General features: G+C 37.7%; 1 protein-coding gene across 22 annotated transcripts in view; it reads left to right on the forward strand.

Annotated features, from left to right (window-relative positions):
* Positions 1 to 23,279, forward strand: part of MBNL1 (muscleblind like splicing regulator 1) — a 204,352-nt gene that overhangs the window by 75,619 nt on the left and 105,454 nt on the right. Inside the window, exons 2-3 of one of the 22 annotated variants that reach the window (XM_041733878.1) lie at positions 17,341 to 17,460; positions 18,881 to 19,438. The exons of 20 other annotated variants lie outside the window; for them this stretch is intronic. Coding sequence is in view for 1 of the 2 variants with exons in the window: in XM_041733875.1 (XP_041589809.1) it covers positions 17,455 to 17,460 (6 nt within the window). In the remaining variant the exon portion in view is untranslated. The remainder of the gene's footprint in view (positions 1 to 17,340; positions 17,461 to 18,880; positions 19,439 to 23,279) is intronic. One more of the 22 variants, XM_041733875.1, reaches the window with a different exon arrangement.

The following is a 23,279-nucleotide window of genomic DNA, read 5'->3' on the forward strand; positions in this document are numbered from 1 at the left end:
TTATGAAAAGCTCAGCATCGAACATAGAGAGTCTATAAGAGAAGGTGCCAATTGGACCACTTAGGCTGCAAATATCTGCTAGACCCAAACCTTCCCCTTGCCTAGTGATCCTAAGTAGGATGCACTTAATTCCAAGTGAGTCGACAGCTTACATGGCATGCCCACCGTGTGCCAAACGTCATCTCGGCTACTTCTCCAGGCGTCCGGCACATAGTAGAAAAGACTTGGAAAGGTGTATTCCCCGCCCCCCCCCACTCCTCCCCACCTCCACTTGCCCTACCAGCTAGACTCACTCAGTTGGAATCTCTAAACCAAGAAACACAGCCAGATATATTTTTAAACAGCTATATGCTCCTGGTTAACAATCGCTCTTTTAACATTGCTGAGAGGTTCAGGGAACATAGTATTTTTGTCATGACTTCTCAATCTATATAGAAGATGTATTTTTCTCCTAAGGATAAAACCATCTGGAAATCTTCATAAGCTCCAGACTCTCACACAGAGCTGGCTTTGCTTTCTGAGGAGCACTGTAGATAAGTTTTCAAACAGGATTTAGGAAAACAAAATAACCTCCTTACCTACCTAGTAATCTCTTGTTCAGAGTTAGAAGGTGAAGTCACTTCATTTCAATAGTGTCTTCGTTGGATTTCTGATTCAAAAATAATTTTTCTCTCTAAATGACATTCCCTATGATCTCTGTTACCGTAAAAAAAAAATGCTATTTGATGTGTGTTGATGATAATTAGGTTTCCGTGTGTTGTGTGTCTCTCATTTTGCGATCTCTTTTCTATTAGTGATCGTAGCCTGTTGGTAAAAGGATAAGTGTGACTTTTCAGTTCTATAATGTGTGTCAACAGATGTGGAGTTCCAGTAATGATCTGTTTGATTTCATAACCTTTTTTTGGTACGGAATTCCGTATTTCCTTACCTATCTTATTTCTTAGTTATCTCCGAATAACCCCAAATAATCTCCAAATAACTCTAGTACGTCCTCTTTGAATTTCTAATGGATTCTTGCTTGTGGCACCAAAGTTAGCAGTGATGATAGTCTATTAAAACTTAGAGACCTTCTTCGGTTCACTTGACCCCTTACCTTTTAAGTATAATGGGTTTAAAGGGGGCAGACTTTTCCTGCCTAAGTGGTCGTCTTCAGACATACCAAACACATAGCCTGTGTGGATATGGTTTTATAAACTATCAACACATGAGAGGGGTTCTAAGACTCCAAATGCTTGTTGTTCCTTTAGAACTTCATACATAAATCGCATGTGTTGTTCTAGGAAGTGGAAAATGGATGGTGAGCTTTAGCCTGTAGTATATTTTGACAGCATGAATGAGTCAAGCAAGCAATTTTCCAGACTGCTTAATAGTACAAAGGAAAGGGCTTCTAAGGAAGTCCTTCTTATGACTAGCTGAAAATATTTTTCTGAGTAACTGTTCTAGAGAAAAACAGGTCACTGTTGGAAGAAAAATGAAATCTCAAGTTACAAGCATTCTGAAAGTGACTCGATCACTAAAATGTGTTTATCTTATGACAAAGCTCCTTAAAAGGATAACTGCTTCATGCGTCTCCAGTTATTTCTTGAATATTGTCTTGAAACTCAACAAGAAATTGTGCAACACCATGATGAGTTTTAACTCAACCATTATGGCAGATTGTTGGCCATTCTGTTTCTTGAACTGTGGTTTGTTTGTTTTTTTTTTTAATTCTAGTAGCATAAATAACGCTGCATTATCATAACCTTAAAGGTAAAATGTTTTATGTTCATAAAGTGACCACAAGTCCGTCACGTGGTTGCGAACTGGATTTGAATGAAAATAGGACTTGATCGATGGAAAATCATTTGTGGGTTTACAGATTTTATGCTGGGTGGCTTGAAAAGACACATTATCCTGCCACAGCTCTTCACCCAGGGACAGTGCTCAGTGTGAGCTTGACGGATTCCAACCGTGGGGCTTCTCATGACTGCATACATAGATCTTTGAAAGGAGAGGCTGCAAATCTTGTTTCTAAGCCATGACTAGCTCTTATGTCAATTGAAGAATAGAAATAAAATCAATACACATTAAAAAATAAAAGACACTCAGCAGTCATTCACAGATTGCAGTCAGCTTTTAGATTGTAATATCCTGGCTGGTAAAGTACCCTTGATTCTTATTTTTCAGTATGAGGTTAATATTGAAAATTTGGAATATAACCTACAAGTCTCATTTTTATTTGTACTGTTGGAAGGGTTTCTAGTATTTTTTGAAGTAACTTGAAAGAAAACTGGGATTTTTAGCTGTGATTCCACTTAAGGTTTCTGCCAGAGTAACTGTGTCAAGGCAATCGCTCAGTAGTCAAGATTCCACGACAAGTGAAGCTTTATAAAAATTGTTAAGAATTAAAAACCTCAGGTGCTAGGTTTTTCCATGAAAAAAGGTGTTTTTTTTTTTTTTCCTGTATCACTTTTAATATTGAACTCCAGTGATCCATAGATTCTTGGGATTGCAGTTAGAAGAGTCTTGAGAAACAATGTCCTACAATCCATTTGTTTTACTGCTTAGGAAACCAAGGAGCCGCCAGTGAGGTTAGGGCCCAATTACAGTCCTAAGGATCCTAAGATCATCAGGACTCTTTAAATGTGACTAGTCAATAGGTCCCAGCAAAAACTGGAATATCTTGTCTTCATTTCATGAAAATGGCATTACTGATACACCTGGTTGATGAGAACTGCTATTAAGGTCAAGTCACTGCTGTTCACTGCTATTAAGGTGAATTACTTCCTTGACTCTTTTGATGCCTTGATTACTGGTGGCATTAAAGGTTTATGGTTTAATAGCAGGCTCTCCCCAAAAAAGTATGTGTGCATATACCTGAGTTTGTTATAAGACTAATAAAAGGATATATAGGACACAGTTTAAGATTGTAATAAGATATACAATACCCTATATTTATAGCCTATATTTTAAATTCTCCATACCCAATTGATTCTTACAGATGCTTTTTGTTTGTTTGCTAAACGCTTACATCTTTAGCCAACCTGCAGTTGCAGGTGACAGATGGATTTAGTTCTGTCTCTGTGCTCTTATTCATAAGGTCCTTATTATACAATGACTGTCAGATGAGACATACTCTATGAAATGATGACGTTTTCTTTTTTTTTATGATTACGTTTTCTTGTCTACTTCTCCCGAACATTCTATCACAGAATAAATCACATCTTACGTTCATTTGTTAATGTTTCTTTTTCCCCCCATTAGCGTTTAAGCTCCCTGAGAATGGGAAGCTTACATTAATCACCTCTGTATGTATGGTGTTTTGAATATCTTTGGCATCTATTAAGTGTTTGTTGAATTGAAAGCCAAGTTTTTTCCTGACCATGACTAATAATCATGTGCTTTTTTTAAAAAAAAAATATTTTACAGGGGGAGGAGGGGCAGAGGGAGAGAGAGAATCAGAAACTCAAGCAGACCCCCTGCTGAGCGGGCAGCTGGATGTGGGGCTTGAACTCACAGCCCTGAGATGATGAGCTGAGTCAAAGTCAGAGTCCCAATGCTGAACCGACGTGCTTTTATGAATTCAGTGTTGGAGAATTTTTTCATGGAATGGGACATTTATTGGCTAGCAACATGTAACTATAAACTATTTCTCGAAGGAGTCCCTCATTTATTGTAGGACTCAAGCAGTTAAATTGCTCTGACACTCTAATGGGTTGTTTATGTTCTCTTGGTGTAAATTTCTAGAACGGGCCTTTATTTGCACTTAAGCCATGTTCTGCATGTTATCTTGTACATACGGACCTGGCCAGGCTTCCTGATACATGGGTGTATATACAGCCCATGGCTCTAATGGGGAATGGTCACTAGTGGGTGCAGTGGCACAAAACAGTTATTTTCATAACAATATTAGCTGTTAGTAAAAGTGCTTTGTTAAGAAAATATCAAGCTTATGTAGAATAATACTTACCCTTCAAAAGTTGCATAGGGAGAAGTGATATTACCAGGATAGCAGCATTATTAGTGTTTTGTTTTTTCTTTCTTTCTTCTTCTCCCCCCCCCTTTTTTTTTAATGAACTACTGAGAATATCGAGAAGAACTTTGATCATTGTTGGTATTTATTATGAGAGGAACATTCTGGGAACCAGACTGCAACTATAGCAACTATAATTATTATTTTATTGTAGAAATAATAGTAGCAAAGGTACGTGTTATTTATAGAGAGGTCCATGTCTCTGTGTTGCACTTAAATTTCTCCACACTTTACTTTCAGAAGAAAAAATAATAAAGTTTTGTCTTCCAAGTGTGAAAACGTTCCAGTATTGTAAATCTTCAACCTGAAACAGAAAAGAGAATCTAGGCTTCTGAAAAATGTAAATGCCTAGCCCCTGCCCCTTGTTAACCTGCTCACTGCTTTTTCCCTCTAGTAATTATTTTAGGAGCTATATGATAGAAGCTGTTTTAAAAAAAGAAATAAAAAGTTCGAGAGGGTCAAAAATGATCCAGATTATGTGTGGATACCAGTAGTCCTTGCAATTAAGTATTTGAGAAGAGACCTATATTTATCCACTTTGAAGAGGGTCATCAGGAGGGATTAAAAATTTAGCACTTCAGGCTCATTATGGGTTAGAGTGTAGTAATTATGTAGCTGGTAACAAATGCTACAATCACCACTTGAACATTAAGATATATTACTCCTTGAGACTTATGGGCCCCTCTTCAAGGAGCTTCACAATTCGTAAATGTCACCTGCTTAGAGAATAAGTTCTGCTGATCCATTATTTTAGATTTGGCATGCTTTTTTTCTGCAAACAGAGTGTGTTTTCCGAAAAAGGTAAGGCCTTGATAATGATCTTACGGAGATAGGGGCCGTGTGTGGAGTATCTCCCCTTGGCATGAAGCAGTGCTTAATTGTTCTGAGCAGTGAGCCTTTGCACACAGTGCTCCAAAGAGAGGAGTTTAGAGAAGAGCTCTCTGTACTACATTTATTTTGTTTGCTGATAATTAGGAGGCTAGCCTAATTTTCTAATCTTGCAGGTTTGGAAAATAACTAAAATGTTCAGGAGAGAGCAAATTGAGCCTGGTGTGCCGTTCTTCATCATGAAATTTTTAAGGAGTTTTGTATCAGTGACTCCACATACCTCTATATCCGGCCACGCTTCCTGTTTGTAGAGCATGCAGGGACATGTGAATGTCAAGAGCACGTGTATTCAGATCCACTTTCAGACTAAAGTGGAAGAGAGAGTAATATTTTCTCTTGAGTTTTTTTTTTTTTAAGTCTGGACAGAACAGTTTTAATGGTTCTCTTAATCTCTAACCCCAAAACTATTCACTCTTGTGTTTAGATAGGATTCTAATTAGTTAGGTGATATTAGGTGTTATTACCATTGTATAGAAACATGAAAACACATTACTTGTAAGGTTATTTTCCTGCATGAAAATGCAGTGTCAATAGCCGTGTTAGAACTCTACTATCGTCCTAGGACAGACCATTGTAGTCAGTTTGAATCTCCATGCCCCCTGTCTGGGGGCTTTTTAAAAGCAGAGACTGGGCCTGGATCATCTGTGAATCTCTACTGTCTGCCCATAGGTCTGACACATGGTAACCTTCCAATAAATATTAGTTTGCTTTACAATTATTAAAATAGGACAAACTGTGGAGTGCCGGTTGAAACCTTAGCTCCAGATCCATGCTATAACCATCCTTACCCCACCTCCACACCTTACCAAAAAAAAAAAAAAAAAAAAAATTAAACTAATTATAGGTGTTTCAGTTATAAATGAGACCATACATTTCATTAAAAGTTGACACAGTCACCTCTCTGAAAGGCCTCCTTCATTCAAGGAAATGAAACCAGCATTGTAGGTAGAACACTAGAATTATTTGAGTTGAATTTTCACTTCTCAACTAATTGTGATATCACAAAGATAAAAATATACACCTATAATTTCACCTCAGTCTGATAACTGGGCTGAAAAAAATTGTCAGTTTAGTTAAGTAACAAAATTGGTTCGAGGTATTTTATGTGCTAGGCAACTGTGTTGTTGATTTTTTTTTCATTTTTAATCATTTATTCTGTGAATTTTTCTCCCCTAAGGCGCTAGACTAAAAAAGTGGTATCTTTCTGCTGTTGATAAGCATTATGAGTAAAAATCAATAGTTAAATTGACCCAGTAAAAGATGTCTGGGGCTTACTATTGAGACAAGCACATCAGAAAACATATAGAGACTCTAACAAGGCTCAGAAGCATGTCTTGCATTTGTTTTGCATGTGTGTTAAATAGCATAACGAGGTGCTAATGAATTGCATTTTTTTTCTATGGCATCTCTTTAAGTGAGGATCCTGTTAAATCGTAGATAGGCTGCAGGGTCTTGAGAACCAGATTCAGTTACGGGTCAGCAGCCCGCTGCCCACATGCCCCAAATGCAGACATCTGGTTTGAGGTTGCCAGACCTCTCAGGAAATTTGTATTTAATTTAGCTTTTTTTTTTTTTTTTTGCTTTGCTGATCATCGGTTGCTTCTCTTCAACATTATATTTGCATTCTACGTGAAAAATAGATTTTATGTATTGTTAAAAAATATCTATTTTTAAGAGATGTACTTATCTATTGGACACCATTGTTCAGTGATAAAGGGATTTTGTAAGGAGATAGGATCAATACATACCAGCATTAATAATTTTAACTCCCGGGATCCCTGGGTGGCGCAGCGGTTTGGCGCCTGCCTTTCGCCCGGGGCGCGATCCTGGAGACCCAGGATCGAATCCCACGTCGGGCTCCCAGTGCATGGAGCCTGCTTCTCCCTCTGCCTATGTCTCTGCTTCTCTCTCTCTCTCACTGTGTGCCTATCATAAATAAATAAAATTTAAAAAAAAAATAATTTTAACTCCCTTTTGTCCACACTTAAAATTCATCTGTCTATTCATATGCTTATTCATTCAATACCATTGTTACATGAGTAACCTGAGGGAAATTTTTAAAGCGCTGGTGTAAACACACTAATATTAATCATTTCAACTCTCTTTTGTATACATATATCTGTACATTCTTTAACTATCAATAAGACTCCATGTATATAAATCTAGTTCCATGATTGACTTTTTTCCCCCTCTCCTTATGATCAGTATCACTCAACACTTTATATGGCGGGAAGCTTGTAAAACCCAGGGTATGCAAAAGTAATCTCCCTTTTTTCGGTTGCTATGTCTGTTGAAGACCCAAATCAAATAATTGCCTTCATTTTTCATTTTTAACTTTTTTGTTTTCATTTTTAACTTTTCTAGTTGGAAATAAATCCTCTTATGTGTTACCTGAGGGAGGGGTGGTTTAGTAGGAAGTCACTTAGTAATCACAGTTCATTAATCACATAGAAAAAACACTTTAAAAAAATGTCAGTTCTTCATTCATAGAAAATGTATGTTTCCTTGAGGAATCTCTGTGAATTACTTGTTCATCCTCATTGCCTTTCATACTTTATATTAAACTCCTTAGAAGCTCATTAACTTCAAACATGAATCGGCTGTTACTGTGTACAGAGTCCTGTGGACAGAGCTGGCCATCGGACCTTTTTGTATGCTTGTAATCCTCTTGATCTTATAATCAGCCTGTTAATTTAACTCTTTACTGAATCGGTTGTTGCAGGCCAGTGGTGGGCTGGAGCTGGCTCACCTAAGATGATGTCATGTTTGCAGCTTGAACTTGGCCACGGAGGGAGTCGTTACCTCGTGGAAATTTGACAAATGCTCCAACTCAAGGTCCCTCCCTCTTCCAGACAGCCACTTAGACACTTAGCAGCCTTCACTGTTTATAGTGTCATCTCTTCTGTTTTAAATCCATTGACCATGTAGGATACCCAGGTAGAATTTTATTTCCAGGTATTTTCTTTCCACATTGTTTGAAACATTCAGAACATCGCTTAATACACCACTTGCTAACGGACTGAGCAAGTTACATGGCCCTTCTGTGCCCCGGTGTCCCAATCTGTAAGCCAGGTACGATAAAGGGACCTACCTTGGGCTTGATGTGAGGTTGAATAAGAAATACATTTGTCTCAGGATATTAGCAAAATACCGGGAGCACAGTGAGCCCTCAAATAGTACCTCCATTTGTCTCTTCATACCCTAATTAATAGATGCTTATTGATCTCCTCCTAGGTACTTAGCATTTTGTTGAGTCCAGTGGGTCACACCGATTGAGGCCCAGTGCCTCTAACATGGGGTATTAGTGATACTGCCCTGTTGCAGAAGAGAAAGCTCTTTTGCTCTTCCAGTCTAATGTCTTCTGCCCTTCCTTTGTGCGTAGAACTTTCCTTCCTTCCCTGAAATAATTTTGTAAGCCATTTCATATTTAGATTTACTGTAGATATTACTTCCACTAGGAAGCCTCTCCTTACCCTAGCCCTGGCCATGTTACTATCCTGTCTCTGTATGTCTGTAAATATGCCCCATTCATATCTCTATCACTGTTTTTGGCACATGGATCATCATTATGTATATACCTCCCTCCCTCTCTGGATTTGGGTGCATGACTTGTGACTTACCACCTTTGTGTTCTTACTATTTAGTGGAATACTTGATATGTAGTAGACCCATTAGAAATGTATGGTGAACAGTTGTTGGTCGAAAGAATATGACACAGACTTTGCTCATTAAAGACCTTATTACTTGATTGAAGAGGTAACACAGATACATGTGACATGAAGGTGAACAAGAAAGCATTTTAATAATATCTATATTTTTAGATATTTTAAGTTTATATGTATATTATTTCTGTATATGTATATGATTTTTTGAAGTAGGTTAAATCTATCATTTTTCTGTCATAGATATTTACGTTCGGACATAAAGGAATTGAATTAGGTCAGCCAGATCAGAGTATAAGAAGCCAAGTCTAGCTTGTCAACTGGGCTTTGTGACTGTGGGTCAGAAATATAACAGAAACTTTGATTATTCTTCCAGACAGTAACTCATTCTCTTTTGCTTTCTGTTTGTGGTGTTTTTTTTTAAGCTTTTACAAATCATTATGGCAATTTTCAAGCATATACAAAATTAGAGAAAATATAATGATATTTTTGGCATATGTATGAATCAGCATTTTGTATGCCTGTATCCATATATGCATCAGACAACATTTTACCCATCTTGTTTCGTTCATTACCTCCCATATATACCTTTTATTCCTGATGTATTTTAAAAAGGATGCCAGACATCCTATTAGTATATCTATAAATTCTTTAGTATATATCTATAACAGATTAGAACTTGTTTCAAATATAACCCTATTTCCAAATCTATCAAAATTGACAATAATTGTATTATATTACTTAGTTACTCACTTTATGTTCAATTTTTCCCTATTGTCACTGCGAGATCTCTTTTATTGGTGGAGTGACCAGATGAGCATCTAAACAGGATTTACACATTCTATTTGGATGTTACATCTTTTAAGATCCTTTTAGTCTATGATAATTTCTGCTCCTTTTTTTCTCCCCATGCTTTTATTTGTTGAAAAATTCAATCATTGTCATGAAGAAGGTTTGAGGTTCCAAATTTAGCTAGTTGTTTCCCTATAGTGTTGTTTACCTTGTTGTTCCATCACCCTCATTTTCTGTAGACTAGAAATTAAAGCTAGAATTGAGTTCAGTTGTAATTCAATTTATTATTATTTGGTGAGAATACTTCTCGATGGTGCTGTGTACTTTTCGCTTGCATCACACCAAAGGGGCATAATTTCTGTTGTTCCCACTTTTAATGGTGCTGAAATCTATCAGTGAGTTCAGGTCAGCTTAGGCCGGTTCTTCATCAGACTTGGACCAGTGGCTTCCCCTCATTTTTTTTTTTTAAGTATTTTATTTTATTTTTTTTAATTTTTATTTATTTATGATAGTCACACAGAGAGAGAGAGAGGCAGAGACACAGGCAGAGGGAGAAGCAGGCTCCATGCACCAGAAGCCCGACGTGGGATTCCATCCCGGATCTCCAGGATCGCGCCCTGGGCCAAAGGCAGGCGCCAAACCGCTGCGCCACCCAGGGATCCCTTCCCCTCATTTTTGATCAGTTCTTAGATTCATGGTTTTTAAAGAGATTGCCGAATGGTGAGTTTTAATTATTATCATACCTGCTGCATTCACTATGTAATTTTTCTAATAAAGAACTTTTTCTTAATGACTAATTGGTACCTCCACGATATGGTTTATATTAGAGAAAAATGCAGGAGTTTTATTGTATTTATCAATTTCAGATTCAGACATTAACTTTTTTCTTAATATAAGACCTAAATATAGTTACAGATACATTCAAAGTATTCTAACAAATTTTGATACAAATTTCCCTTGGGGATATTCTTTGAATTATTTCTCCTAATCCTCTTTTTGATTAATGCATTTTGAGAATATTATTTCCCACGGTTCGAGGAAGTATCTTGTCTTTCCTTTTTAGTTTACCATAATATGCCCCTATATGGTTGAGTTTATCCACTTAGAAGATATTTATTGAGCGTCATTTTGGGGGGGGGGGGTGATAAACACTGTGCTAGTCCCTGGGGATGTGGCCATGAGCCCTGCCTTTCTTATAGAATATATAGATTGGATTTGTTTTCTACTTCTGATGTGATGTGATTTTCCAAAATAAATGTGTATATGAATCCGGTTTTGGTTACTATAATATTTGATGTCCTATATTATAAATATTAACCAAGAATGTTTTAGCTGGCTTTAGAGTCCCTGGCCCTAGAGTCTGAAATAGAGACAGGAAAGAAGTTTGAAAGTGAGGTTGTTTGTGCTGACCCAAAGAAAAGTGAGATGTGTCCATGTAGAGCATTGTATGTGACAAACAAGGAAGTTTAATTTTTGTTATTTGAAAAAGTAAGAAGAGGCAATAATGGGGATTCCCCGCAAGACTAAAAGTAAATGGTAAGATCTTTTGCTATTTTAACTTAAGCAAATATTGGAACTTCATTTGACTTTTATTTTCAGGAAGTGAGAGTGACATTGTAGGGATGTCTTTATCTCCTATAATTCACATGTGTTTTGTCAGGATTTTTAAAAGTGTTTTTGGATTTTAGAAAATGTACAATTTCTAAAGCCTTGTGAACATCTTCTTGGATGGCTAGCCAGTGTAAATAGGACCAGTAAGAAACTGCCTTCTCAGAGGGATTCTATGACTATGAGATAATATAATATTGAATTTGCCAAAAAAAAAAATGGACTACGTAAATCTGAGGTTGTGATTAACAATTTGTTAGACATACAATATTATATTGTAAATTTTAGATATATTTAAATAGTCATCATAATTCTAAAACTCAGATGTTTTCTCTAGGATTGAAACTCTACTCATGGGGGATCCCCAGGTGGCTCATCAGTTGAGCACCGCCTTCAGCCCAGGGTGTGATCCTGGAGTCCCGGGATCGAGTCCCATGTCGGGCTCCCTGCATGGAGCCTGCTTCTCCCTCTGCCTGTGTCTCTGCCTCTCTCTGTCTCTCTGTGTTCTCATGAATAAATAAATAAAATCTTAAAAAAAAAAAAAAGGAACTCTACTCATGTTCAGATAGTATAGCTCTATAGCTGTTATTGATGATTTAGGGTTAGGGTAGAGGTCAGATCCTTGGCATATAATTAAAATAATTTTTTTGGAAATGAAAATCAGAAAGATGAAGACCTTTACATTCTGCCTATTAAGTCTATGTTCACATGTTTTATGATGTCATGGGGAAATGCTGGAAAGCAAGAGAAATTTTTTTTTTTAATTTTTTAATTTTTTAATTTTTTATTTTTATTTATTTTTTTTAGAAATTTATTTTTTAAAGAAGTGGTGTTATGTTGCTTTGCTAGCACTTATTAGGAACTTTGAAAGGAGACAAAAAGCTAAGCCCTTTTAATTGTGGTGTGTGGTAATAGAGGATTAGACTGAATTTAACTTTGAAGACCGACGCATGGACATTTGTATTATGTCAGTTGAGAGAATAGTTGCATTTTTGGGCTGAAGAGATAGCTTAATCTGAATAGCACAAAAGTCGACAAAAAAGTTTGCTAATAGATAAATATTGACTGTTTTAATCTGTTGAAAACGGAAGGCTAGCATCAAGGATACAGTAGTAAAATTCTAAAAGGAGTTGTTGAAAAGTAAACGTTACGCAACATGAAAAGAATACCAGGGGAAAAACTGACAGAGTAGAATAACAGGAAGATTAGTCATTTCTGGAAGGGAAAAAAAAGGTGGAGAGAGGGGGAAGAAATATTTTAAACAGGAATGTAGAACTGGAAGTGCTAGTGCTAAGAGACAGATACGAGCTAATTTAGGAGTGAAACCAGGCCTAAAATAGGAATAATACTGGTCGCATGTAATTTTACAATATAAAGTTTGTATTAATGACAAAAATAAAAACGGGGGACTTTTCTGTTCGGCCTTAAGAGAACCCTGTAAAAATAAAAGAATGATGTTTACTCTTTAACCTCGTTGACTTGGCTGAGGTCAGCCAGCAGTGTCAAATGTGCGTGAAGAAAATGTATTTCTTTTGAAACAAACTAACATCCTACTATTTTCAGGCATTCTGGATATTTTAAAATATGTATGCTATTTGGTTTGAAATAATTTTCCCTTCGCATTTTCTTATCTGACAACTGAAGGAGTCACAGTCTCCAAATATTTTAAGAATTATTTCTGTAAGTCCTCAAAAATGTTACTTGTAACTCTCTGTGTATCTTAAATGTATATATAACAATCCCTATAACAGAAAAGAAGAAAGTAAACCTCACAAGTGTGTGTGTGTGTCCACACGTATATGTAATCCCATTAGTCCCTAGTTTCTACCCAAGGTTTTAGAGGCATTTGTGGAACAGGTTTTGCTGGAAGCATTTTCCAACCTCTCTGAATGTTCTCCTCTGTCATATGGGAACAGCAATAAGCCTGCCCTCAAGGTTGTGCAATGAGGATGAAGCCATATACCTGACATGGAGGTGGTATTTGTCCTTTTAATTTATAATCTTGTACCCAGACATGAAACAGAGGCTTGTAGGATGCATTTTAACCAACACATGGGAAGATGGATGGTTGCCGTAGAAGCTCTTACTCATACCTTGACAACTTAAACTGTCGTTTGATAAGTTACATACGTATCCCCACTTGACAAATACAAAAGGATTACTTCTCTTGGCCATTGCTTAGTAACTCCAGGAAACAATAAATTCCATAAAATGTATTAAAATCAAGTAGATATCTCTAGTGTTATGTAAGCATGATAGCAGGGCAAAGTCTACGTATTCTTCGATCAAGAAGAAAATGACATTATTATTTAAATGCAGAAAATGGCTTATGTATATTGAAAAAAAGATAACAAACCAATTTAGAGACCCAAGACTGCTATTATTTTATGCAACTGTATGTAATATATCATTCCGTATCATCCAATTAATAGAGAAATGTAATCTGTATAATCAGGTAAGCATTTCCTGTTGATTTGACTGCCAAATTGTAATTCTTTCATGGCTCATGTGCGCAGACTTGCTGAGATAAATTCTAACTCCAGCACAAAATTTGGTGTTACATGAGCACTAAATAGTACTAAAAAAATATATATATATATCTTTCTCTTCCTTTCCCCCCTCTCCTCTTTCTCTCTTTGTCTGTCCTCTCTATCCTTATCCACACAAACACAGGCACTTTCCACACACACACACACACACACACACACACACACACACACACAGTCCCTGGGCTTAACTGCTTAACTACATAGGAAATGTTTATTTTCCAGACTACAGAAAACAAACGTTATCTCGAACACTGAAAGTCCTTCCTTTTCCTGGTTTGGAAACACTAAGTCATACTGAGTTGCTTGTAGATTTTCTTTAGCTAGCATTCAGGTTTATTTAAAGCAAAAGGTTGCGAGGACAAAATGACTCAGGAATTTGTAATGCACAATTACAGCTTTTCACTTTTAGGTCACCAGTTTATAGTTCACTGACTTAGTATTAGTTGAGGATTGGTAAAAATGTGTTGTTTAGTTTCAGGAGAAGGTGGGTAAGCTCACTGCAATGTCACCTGTGTTGATCTAAACATGACCTAGAGTCAGTGCTTATTAATAGGTTTCTTTCTAGATAAAGCCAAGTTCAAGGAATTAAATGAAAGAGAGTATTCCCAGTAGTAAGACTTGATAGATAAGAAGCAGCTCATGTGGTCATCTACAAATATAACTTCTGTTATTTGATGTTGTTTTGAAAGTAAAGTCTTAAAATGACCCACACTTGTGTGTTTTTAATTGCACTGTTAACATCAGCAAGAAATAATGATTGTAGCTGCAGTAGATAACTTGAACAGTCAGAAAATATAAATATAAATATAAATATAAATATAAATATAAATATAAATATAAATATAAATATAAATATAAATAAATATAAATAAAAATATATATACATATATATATCTTGACTTGAATAATTGAGTTCTGACCTCCCTGGTGTATCACTTAGTAGAGCCAAGGTCATAGGAATCATCTGTTATGATCTATCTTATATAAAAGCCTAGGAGATTACTTTGTTTTCCTCACCCAAAAGATGTCAGAATGTGGTGTGTGTTTTTTTTTTTTTTTTTAGAACTTCTGAATAACTTTTGTGTTAATTTAGTGTTAGCATTGAAGACAGATAAATTTAAATCTTGTTGTCAGCCAAAGAGTGAATCAAGCTTATGTGGGTACAATGTATAATGCCACCACTCAAGGAATTCTGGAGAGAAGATAATTGTCTAGAGATTGGGTAAAGAATTGTCTTCCTTCTTTGGGAACTTTTGATTTTAAAAATAATCGAGAGTAAATAGAATGGAATGCAGCACCTCAAGCAGTGCCACATGGGCACCTAAATTTCTTCTTGCTAAATGCCACCAAATGGCTACATTTCTTATAGCTTGTGGCTAAATTCTGACAGAGGGTAGATGCCTTCACCATAACTGTATTTTCTCTCTGAAGTTTTCTGGTTTCTTGTGCTAACTTATATTAGGTTAAAGGCTGAAAAGCTGAAGCTAGCCACACTTAGTCTGGAGAGTTAGGCTCACTGCCCAATTAAAGACGAAGATGGGTTTCAGTATTCTTCATTGGTTTCTTAGTCTCACATTTTTGACCGTAGGTGCTTGACTTGAGCTGTCTGAGCTGACCCAGATGGCTTTGTGTCCTCAAGAGCTAATTCAGAGAAGGTCATTTCAGCTGCTGAATATTCAAGGAGGTGTCTTGGTCCAAGGTTACTTCAGCTCATAACTCAAGGGATGATCCTGAGATTTCTGAAGCTTCCTCTAACCTCACAATTATTGTCTTGGTCCCGCACATAATTAAATGCATAATTAAATGATGGCAGTGAAATAGAAGTACGGCTGCCAGCAATGGTCATCCCCCCAACAGGATGGCCAGTACTTGAGTGATAATGATGTTATTACCGCCCTGTTAGTGCCTCTGAAGATATGATATGCTTGAAAAAAAAAAAAAAAAGGTGAAAACTGAAATTGTGCTTGGCTTCTTTTGAAATCTAAGAACCACACGAAACATTTAATTCCTCAAGTTAGTAAACATCGTTAAGAGAAATGGATGTAGACTTATGTCTCTTGTAAACTGATGTACTTTATGCATATTAAGTTTTTGGAAAGACACAGAAATAGCAGATCCTCTTCCCACCAGAGTTCTGGCCAGGCCTGGCAGTTCTCACTCCCTTTCTTGAAGTGTCAGGCACCATCAGCTTTCAAGACGCAGAGGAGGATAGGTGGAGGCATAAACCACAACCTGAGGAGCTGCCTTCCCTGGGTTCACAGTTTACATTTGCTCCTTCGTAGCTGTATGACTTTTGGCAACTTCCTTAACACTCTATGCCTCTGAGTGCTCCGATGCACTCCACTAAATGGGAGCATATCTCCCTTGTTGGCGGTGTCATGAGCCTTATAACACATGTCAAGAACATATGGAATTTTCGTGGCCCACGATTTGTACCATATGCATGTTAACCATTATTAAATTCCTAATCCTATGGAAACACTTTCCAAAATCTATCTTGTAAAAGCTATACTTGCAAATACACAAAGCAATGAAAACCAAAACTGGTGTGGCAGTTTTAGCAAAAGGTTCAAGAGCTGCAGGTCTGAACTGGACAGCCCGGGTCCTCGGCAGGTGCGAGCTCCGTGACTTTGAGCGTGTGATGGAAACGGAGTATCCTCATTTGCAAAATGAGGCAGTAATAATAGGTGATCTGTAGTTGCTGTGGAGATTGAATGGGATAATGCATTTAAAGCGCTAGGACCAGTGCCTGGCACCTGGTAAGTGGTGAAAAGTATTATTATACAGAAAATATTGTATCCTAAGATTCTGTGTGTGCAGGGTTTCCATTTTGCTAATGAGATTTGGAATTCTCTACTACGGAGGGAGCAAAGTTTCTGTTTTCTGGTATTAATGACTCTTCACAGTTATTCTCTAATAAGTAAATAGCATTTGCGTATTAGGAAAAAAGTCATCTGTTTTACACATATCCTTGGTTGAGCTATTTGAATTATTTCGAGGTATTTAAATTTTTAAAAATCTCATCTGGATAACTTTTTATGTCTGTTAAGATTTCAGCTCTGGAGACATCCGTTAGGTAAATGCCTCGTTAATGAAGTTACCTGGCCGACTCTTTTGTGCAGCGATATTCTAGCCCCTGGTTAAGTTGAACGGCACTGAAAGCAAAAGCAATTCATCAATAACATCAAAATGGAAATAAAATATAGTAGCAAAGAAGTCATTGCTCCTTCTGTAAAATAAAGATCGTATCGTAAGACCTGATATTTCCCCATCTGTTGGGAGTGTTGTAAAGATTATGAAAACATTAGTGTTTGCAAGAAGCGACTCTGTGCCAGGAAGGCAGATAGAACATTAGGAAAGAAGTGGCCAATATTGCACGACGGCGTTTATTTTATATGGTAACATCCTTTCTTTCATTAACAGGGACCTTTAGGGCGATCCACTTGCTTAGTAGGAGTGAGGAGGGCGAATGAATTCTTAAAAGGGCTCATCAGGACCTCCTTGTAATAGAGCGAAACCTTTAAGAACATGTTTTCCATAGATTTAGAGACTAAGAATTTCATAGTGACGGTATATTTATCGCCTTGTTTGGGGAGCAGATTTTAAGCATGATCACAGTAAAAACACCTGTTTTGACACTCTGGGAAAAGGTGCAAACATACGGGCAAACTCTGTCTAGGTGTAGAGTAAACAAGAGTGCTTTGGCTAGCATCCTGCAAGGAGTTGGGTCTAAACGGTCTGCTCCAGCTTCTGCTGCTGCTGCTGCTGCTAATACTGCTGGGAAGGAAGAGTGGCTGACCTGGCATATCCTTTACTCTTGGTGCTGCAGCAGTCACTCAGGAAGTGTTGTTTAAGGGGAACCTTCTGGATCCTTTTCATGGCACCATGGCAAGAAGAAGCTGTGTCTTATCTATTGAAGATAAAGCATGGAGTTGGCTAATGGATGCTGGTGAGTGAATAAGGCAAATGGGAAGCCAGTTCGCAAAGGTATCTTTTGGGAAGGGCTGATCTCTCAAGGACTGACATGGCAACCGTTGGAAAACGGCCTCTCACAATCTGAACATCAGAATGTTGTTTTGGAGGGAAGTCCTAGTTTTCACACTGGTGACCTGTGATCTTTTATATGTTCCCTAAATGAAGTTCATATCCATTCCCAGCTCTCCTACTTGAAGATCCTAATCCTGAAGTTGGTTAGATCCCTCAGTACGTGAAACACATTTTGCAATGTGATTTTTACTCTTGTTTTCCACTTGACCCAGAGTGATCTAAAAACAAAAAAGAAAAGCTTTTTTAGTATATGAAAGCAATTTTTCCTCCTTTCAATTCTCAAGGAGCACCTCCTTTTTTAAACAGCAAAAGATATAGAATTTTCACTTAAGAAGCCATTTAGTACGCATAATGCTTGCCAGGAATATTCTTTTCAATTCAAGATCATTATGTAAGCAAACGAGTACGACAATATTGGGTCTATTAGCCAGATAGTTGCACAGGAGGGGTCTTTGACATCGCTAGTATATATATGTACCAATCCAAGCTGTAGTTCCCTTGAGCAAGTTTCTCTGTCAGTTAAGTGAATAATTTGAATGAGCTTTCTCAATTTTTCTCACTCTAAAATTTTATTTTTCTCATTTTGACAAAGCCTACCACGTGACTTGATTTTTTTTTCCAGCTCCTTAAAGCAAAATTGCCTTAAGGGGTTGGTCTCTTGTACCTGTTGGATATTTAATATTCAGGGGGCTCCCCCAGATGAGTTCCTGAGGGCTCGTGAGTTGTTGAAGAGCTGTGAAGAGTGGCTAACAAGTTAGAAGGGGCTCTCTGGAAAACAGAGTATCATGAAGCCCGGTTTCAGGAGAGTCCTAGTGAGTGGTTTATCTGATGGTGCATTAACACCTAGTACGTTAGTCACATTTTCCTGTCCTTCCTCCTCTTTTCTTCCCTTTTCTTCTGTGTCTTCCCCTTCTAGTTTCTGAACTCTCCTTGTCCACTGGCTTCTTTGTCTTCATATTCTCTCTTCTCTCTCTGAATTCCTCTGGTCTTCCTAATCTGATCAGAATAGAAAGTGATGTATTTGATAAAGCATCCGTTGCTCTTCTTTAAAAAGCAATTTTCATTACTTCTGAGGTCAAAAACCAGCTCAGTTGAATACTTCTGTCGCATTTTCTCCTCCAGTAATGGACGACGTTGCCTTTTAATTTCTGTTGCCTTGTGGATGAGCCCCCCGTGGTTGTAGATATTTGTAAATTGCTCTTTCTTATTAATGTGAATGTTATAATGACAGGACTTAGGAATTTCTGTGTCTCGGGGATTAGACTGTTAAGCTCAACTACAGTCGGCATACTGTAATATGTCTTCCTTACTTTTCTTTCTAGAACTAGAGCTCCATATGCCCCTCAACTGTGTTTTTGGCTCTCTTACGGGATGCTAGAATGGCCTGTCTCCATGTATTCCGTTGCATTTTGCCATTGCTTCTTGTGTTCTGTCGGGGAATTTTGGTGATTCTTTTCAAACGCTACCTTGAGCTCTGTGCTAGTTGTTCCATCCCCCCCCCCACGGTCTCGTGCTGCGTGGTCGTGTCTCCACTTCCTCCGCCCTGTCTGTTGACAGAGCCTGGGTTCCCTGATGGCTGCCTCTGTACCCTTGTGAGGGCGGGAACATTCCTCCCCCTGCTGCTACAATTGAGCCCGTGCTGGGTACCACGTTGCCCTCTACACTTGCTTTCAGTTGTTAAGGCTTCCCAAGCTTTGGCTGTGGCTCAGTGATCCTGCTGTCGAAACCCTGAAGCTTTTCTAGCCTCGACACTCAGTGGTAGCAGCAGGTGTTGGGATTTCTCCAAGCCCCTAAGACCCTGGGAGCAAGAGAATGGCCGTTTGACATAGACCTCAGGACTTTTCAAAGCACCAGGAAACGTCTGCGGAAGATATGTAAAGGTAAGATTCTGATTTCTCTAGGAAGCTGTTCTAGAAGCTAAAAACCTCCAGCCGTGGATTTAATGTAGACTCAGTAGCTAAAGTATGTCCTTGGAGAACTCTGTGCTCGGTGATAAAGCCAACACATGAATCTTAGATTGGGTAACTACTTATTAAAACACCTCTTTTGAGAATTCGGTATGATATTCACATTTCTAATCTGTTTTATTTATATTAAAACTTGGCATTGAATAGATTCTTAAAAATACCTTTTCCATTACTTGAGTTGGAATCTATGAAGCACTTCTTCTCTCCTTCAGAATCTGCATTGTGTATCCAGTAGGAGAAGTCTCGAGAATTAGAACAGTCAGAAGTAAAATAGAAGTTATTTAAGTTCCCAAATGCCTGTATTTTTTTTACCCGTTACTGTTCAAAAGCAGAAACATCACCTTATTATATCCTCCAATTCTTTACATTCAAAGTCCTAAAGCCATAATTAATCCGAAAGGAATAGGAAGAGCCGCTCAGCTCGTGGTAGTGCAAGGGTATGTTACTATCCTTTGTCAAAAATCACTGCTGAGCATTCTAAACGTAGCCGTCTCTTTTCTTGTAGGACTTTATTTTCAGTTTTTTAAAAAGGAATTATTCCCCACCTCTAATTTTTTTGGGCAAAAAAAAAGAGATCACTCCATATGGATATATATATAAAACCTGGACGAGCGGTGGGTGTGTTGGTGGAGGGGAGGGTGTAAGAGACAGATCAACAGCATCGTGGAGTGAACAGCACAGATCATCTCGTGAGCATTATTTGTAACCCTTTATTCTTTACCCTGCCTCCATTCATGAGCATTAGTCTGTGACGTGGTGTTAAGGCAGCTCCTCTAGTGTGTGATCCTCAGTGGCCTTACTCTCCATTCAGGTCTCCTTTTTTCTCCTTTGTGTTCTTTCCCATATGGACTCGATCTGTTAATTGATTCCCTGAGGTTGGAATCCAGGCTATTGGCTGTCACACTGATACTCCCTCATTTCAATAACTAAATATGTAACGGAGGTTTCAAAAATGAAAAAGGAAGAATGTTTACTAATAGCTGTACAAAAGGAAGCATCAGACCTCTCTTTGGTAGCGCTTGCTTAGGATGCCTATTTTTGAAACTAAAAGATGTGCAGCAAAGTATTTTATTTACACTTGAAAATACCCCAATTTTATTTCCTCTAGACCTCAAAAGTACAAGTAAATGGAATGTTTTGAAGTCTTTCTAGTGCGTTAAATTGGGTAATTGATTTCATGTGTAAAAATAGAAAAGGAAAATTGTAATGCTTTAATTCTTAACATTTGTAATGAGTTTACAGTTTTTGAAAATGTAAGGCACGATCTCAAGCCAGGAGTTTGCGTTATTCTCAGGTTGGCTTATGAAGTGCATTTTTCTTTTTCTGTTTGTTTAGAATTCTTACTAGGACAAGAACTGAAACAATAGCTATAATCATCAAATTATATATTATTGCTGCTATAGATTGTTTATTATGTTAATCATATACTTAATGTAATGAAATATTAAGATAGAGTGATAGATTGAAATTAGTGTAGGCGTTTACAGAATTATTTTAAAGCTTTAATATTACTTAAAAATATTTTTAATGGAACAGAATGAGTTAGTGGTATTCAGTGTGTTTAATGGACCAAGTAACTTCCCACAAACTGGACTCAATACAGTAATATTTAGACTTTAGTGATTTCTTTTTTAGGATGTACAGAAAAGATACATGATATAAAATATTGGTGCCGTGAAGCTCTCAGCCACTACCTGAATAGAAAAATCTATGGAATAAATAGTAGAATGACCCTTTTGCAGATAAGGAAACAGAAGACTGGTAATTCACAGTTTTGAAGCCCAGAGCCAAGACCAGAATGCAAATCACTGAATTCTAATCCAGCGTATTTGCCTCTCTGCAATGCTATTTACTGAAATTGAGGTATATTTGGGCGGTCATCCTGCCAGTGTCTGCAGGGCAATAAATAGATTCTAGGAATTAAAGTGAGTTTCTGCAATATCAAGGGTGTCTGATTATAGCTGATAAACATGTGGTCACTGCTGCAGGGTAGCCTGATTGAGGCCTTTAGAATTCCCCTTTTATTTCTGCCTTGTTTAATGTGGCTTTCCTTATATCAGGGTCTGGAAAAGTACAGCGGAAGAATCATTACAATATTTTTGTTTGAGGGGAGTATTGAATTTCTGGCTTGCCATTTACTTTAGTTATGATCCTGTATATTTAACAAGTTTCTGAAAATTTAGATTCTTAATACGGAGAAGAGTAGACCTACGTGTATATATATATGTGGTTGATTTTCTGTTTCTAAGCAAAAAAATTTTAATTGCTTTCCATCGTTTCCAAAGTTGAAAAATTCCTCAGCTTGCATCTTTAAAGATATCTGTTGATTTGTGGTTATCACGAACGCGGAAAGAGTACACATTCTCGGCACTACAATAATTATATACACATGAAATTATTTGATATATTTATTAGTTAAGTGCTTTCTGGTTGCCTGACATAGAATTATTACTTCAAAATCCAAATTCTCCCTGATTTGACTGGATACCTATCATCATTTAATAGGACCGTGTCCAGGCTCCTTAAATGTGATTTTTTTGGGGGAGGTAATCCAGTCCCCTTGAGTACTGCCCAGTGGACTCAAGACCCAATATGAACCTGAGAGAGAAATGTGTGGAAATTGTAATTGCAATCCGGTCCCCTTGAATGGTACCCAAGATGGGCTCAAGCCCCAAAATGGACCTAATTGAAAAATGTGTGGAAAACTAAGAATGTAAACTCTGAACACTCTTTTTAGAAAGTTCAATTTGCAAAATAGTTGGAGTGCTTTTGGAATAGGAATTTGTGACACTTATTTCAGAAAAAAAAAAAAGAAGAAGAAGAAGAAGAAGTACTTGTTCTCCCTGAAAGTCTTAGAAGTCTTAGGCTGGTTCTCAAAATAAGGTTCTTAATCCCAGTCATAATGATCCCTGAGTATTTATTTCTACCATCACTCAACTCCTAAAACTGGTACATCTCATCCCCCCTGTTTACTCTTTTCCATGTACTCCTATCCTTTCTTGGAGAGAATGAGAACTGTCTGGACCGGTGGACAATGAGCAGAGGTCCTAATTAGTGGTAACCCCGGGCTGTGAGTGCTAGTTCCCAAATTAAGTACTAACCTTTTCCTGGCATAGTGCCATCAAGATGCTTCTGCCCGAATTTCCTTCCGGCTCAGTCTGGATTGCTGTTCCCTCACCGGCAATTTGACCTTAGAACAAAAAGCTACCTATTCTCTCAATTGTAATCTCACAACACTCTAAAATATGAGGAGTGAGTGTCGTCTCCTTGTCGGGGTTTTTATGAAGATTGAATACATTTTAATGTAATGAGACAGCGTGTGCCAAGCACTTAGCGCAGTGGCTAGCATGTTAGAAAATAGACAGACCTTGTTGACGTCGTTGCACAATTTTTCCCAAGGTCACGCCACTAGAAAGGGATGGAATCAGAATTCAGGCTCAAGTCTGTGTGTCAGGGAATCCAAACAGAACAGGAACACATGCACATTTTCTATAACAGGAACCAGGAAGCGAGAACTTAGCCACCTCTGAACTCTGACACGGCTTCTCGTGCCTCCCCATCCCCCTCTATGATGCATAAATCGCGATGTCATGCGTGCTGATTGGGAAAGTAGCAGAGGTCAGTGGTTTGGGGAAAACTCTAGACCCAGAGCTTCCAAGGATTGGAATTTCAAGCCCTGCCCCATGCAAGCTGTGTGATTAAGTTACATCCCCCTTTACAGTTCTTTGTCTGTATATGAAACTCACAGTAGCCT

Source organism: Vulpes lagopus, chromosome 19 (genome assembly GCF_018345385.1).
Source record: "Vulpes lagopus strain Blue_001 chromosome 19, ASM1834538v1, whole genome shotgun sequence".
NCBI classification, from domain to species: Eukaryota; Metazoa; Chordata; class Mammalia; order Carnivora; family Canidae; genus Vulpes; species Vulpes lagopus.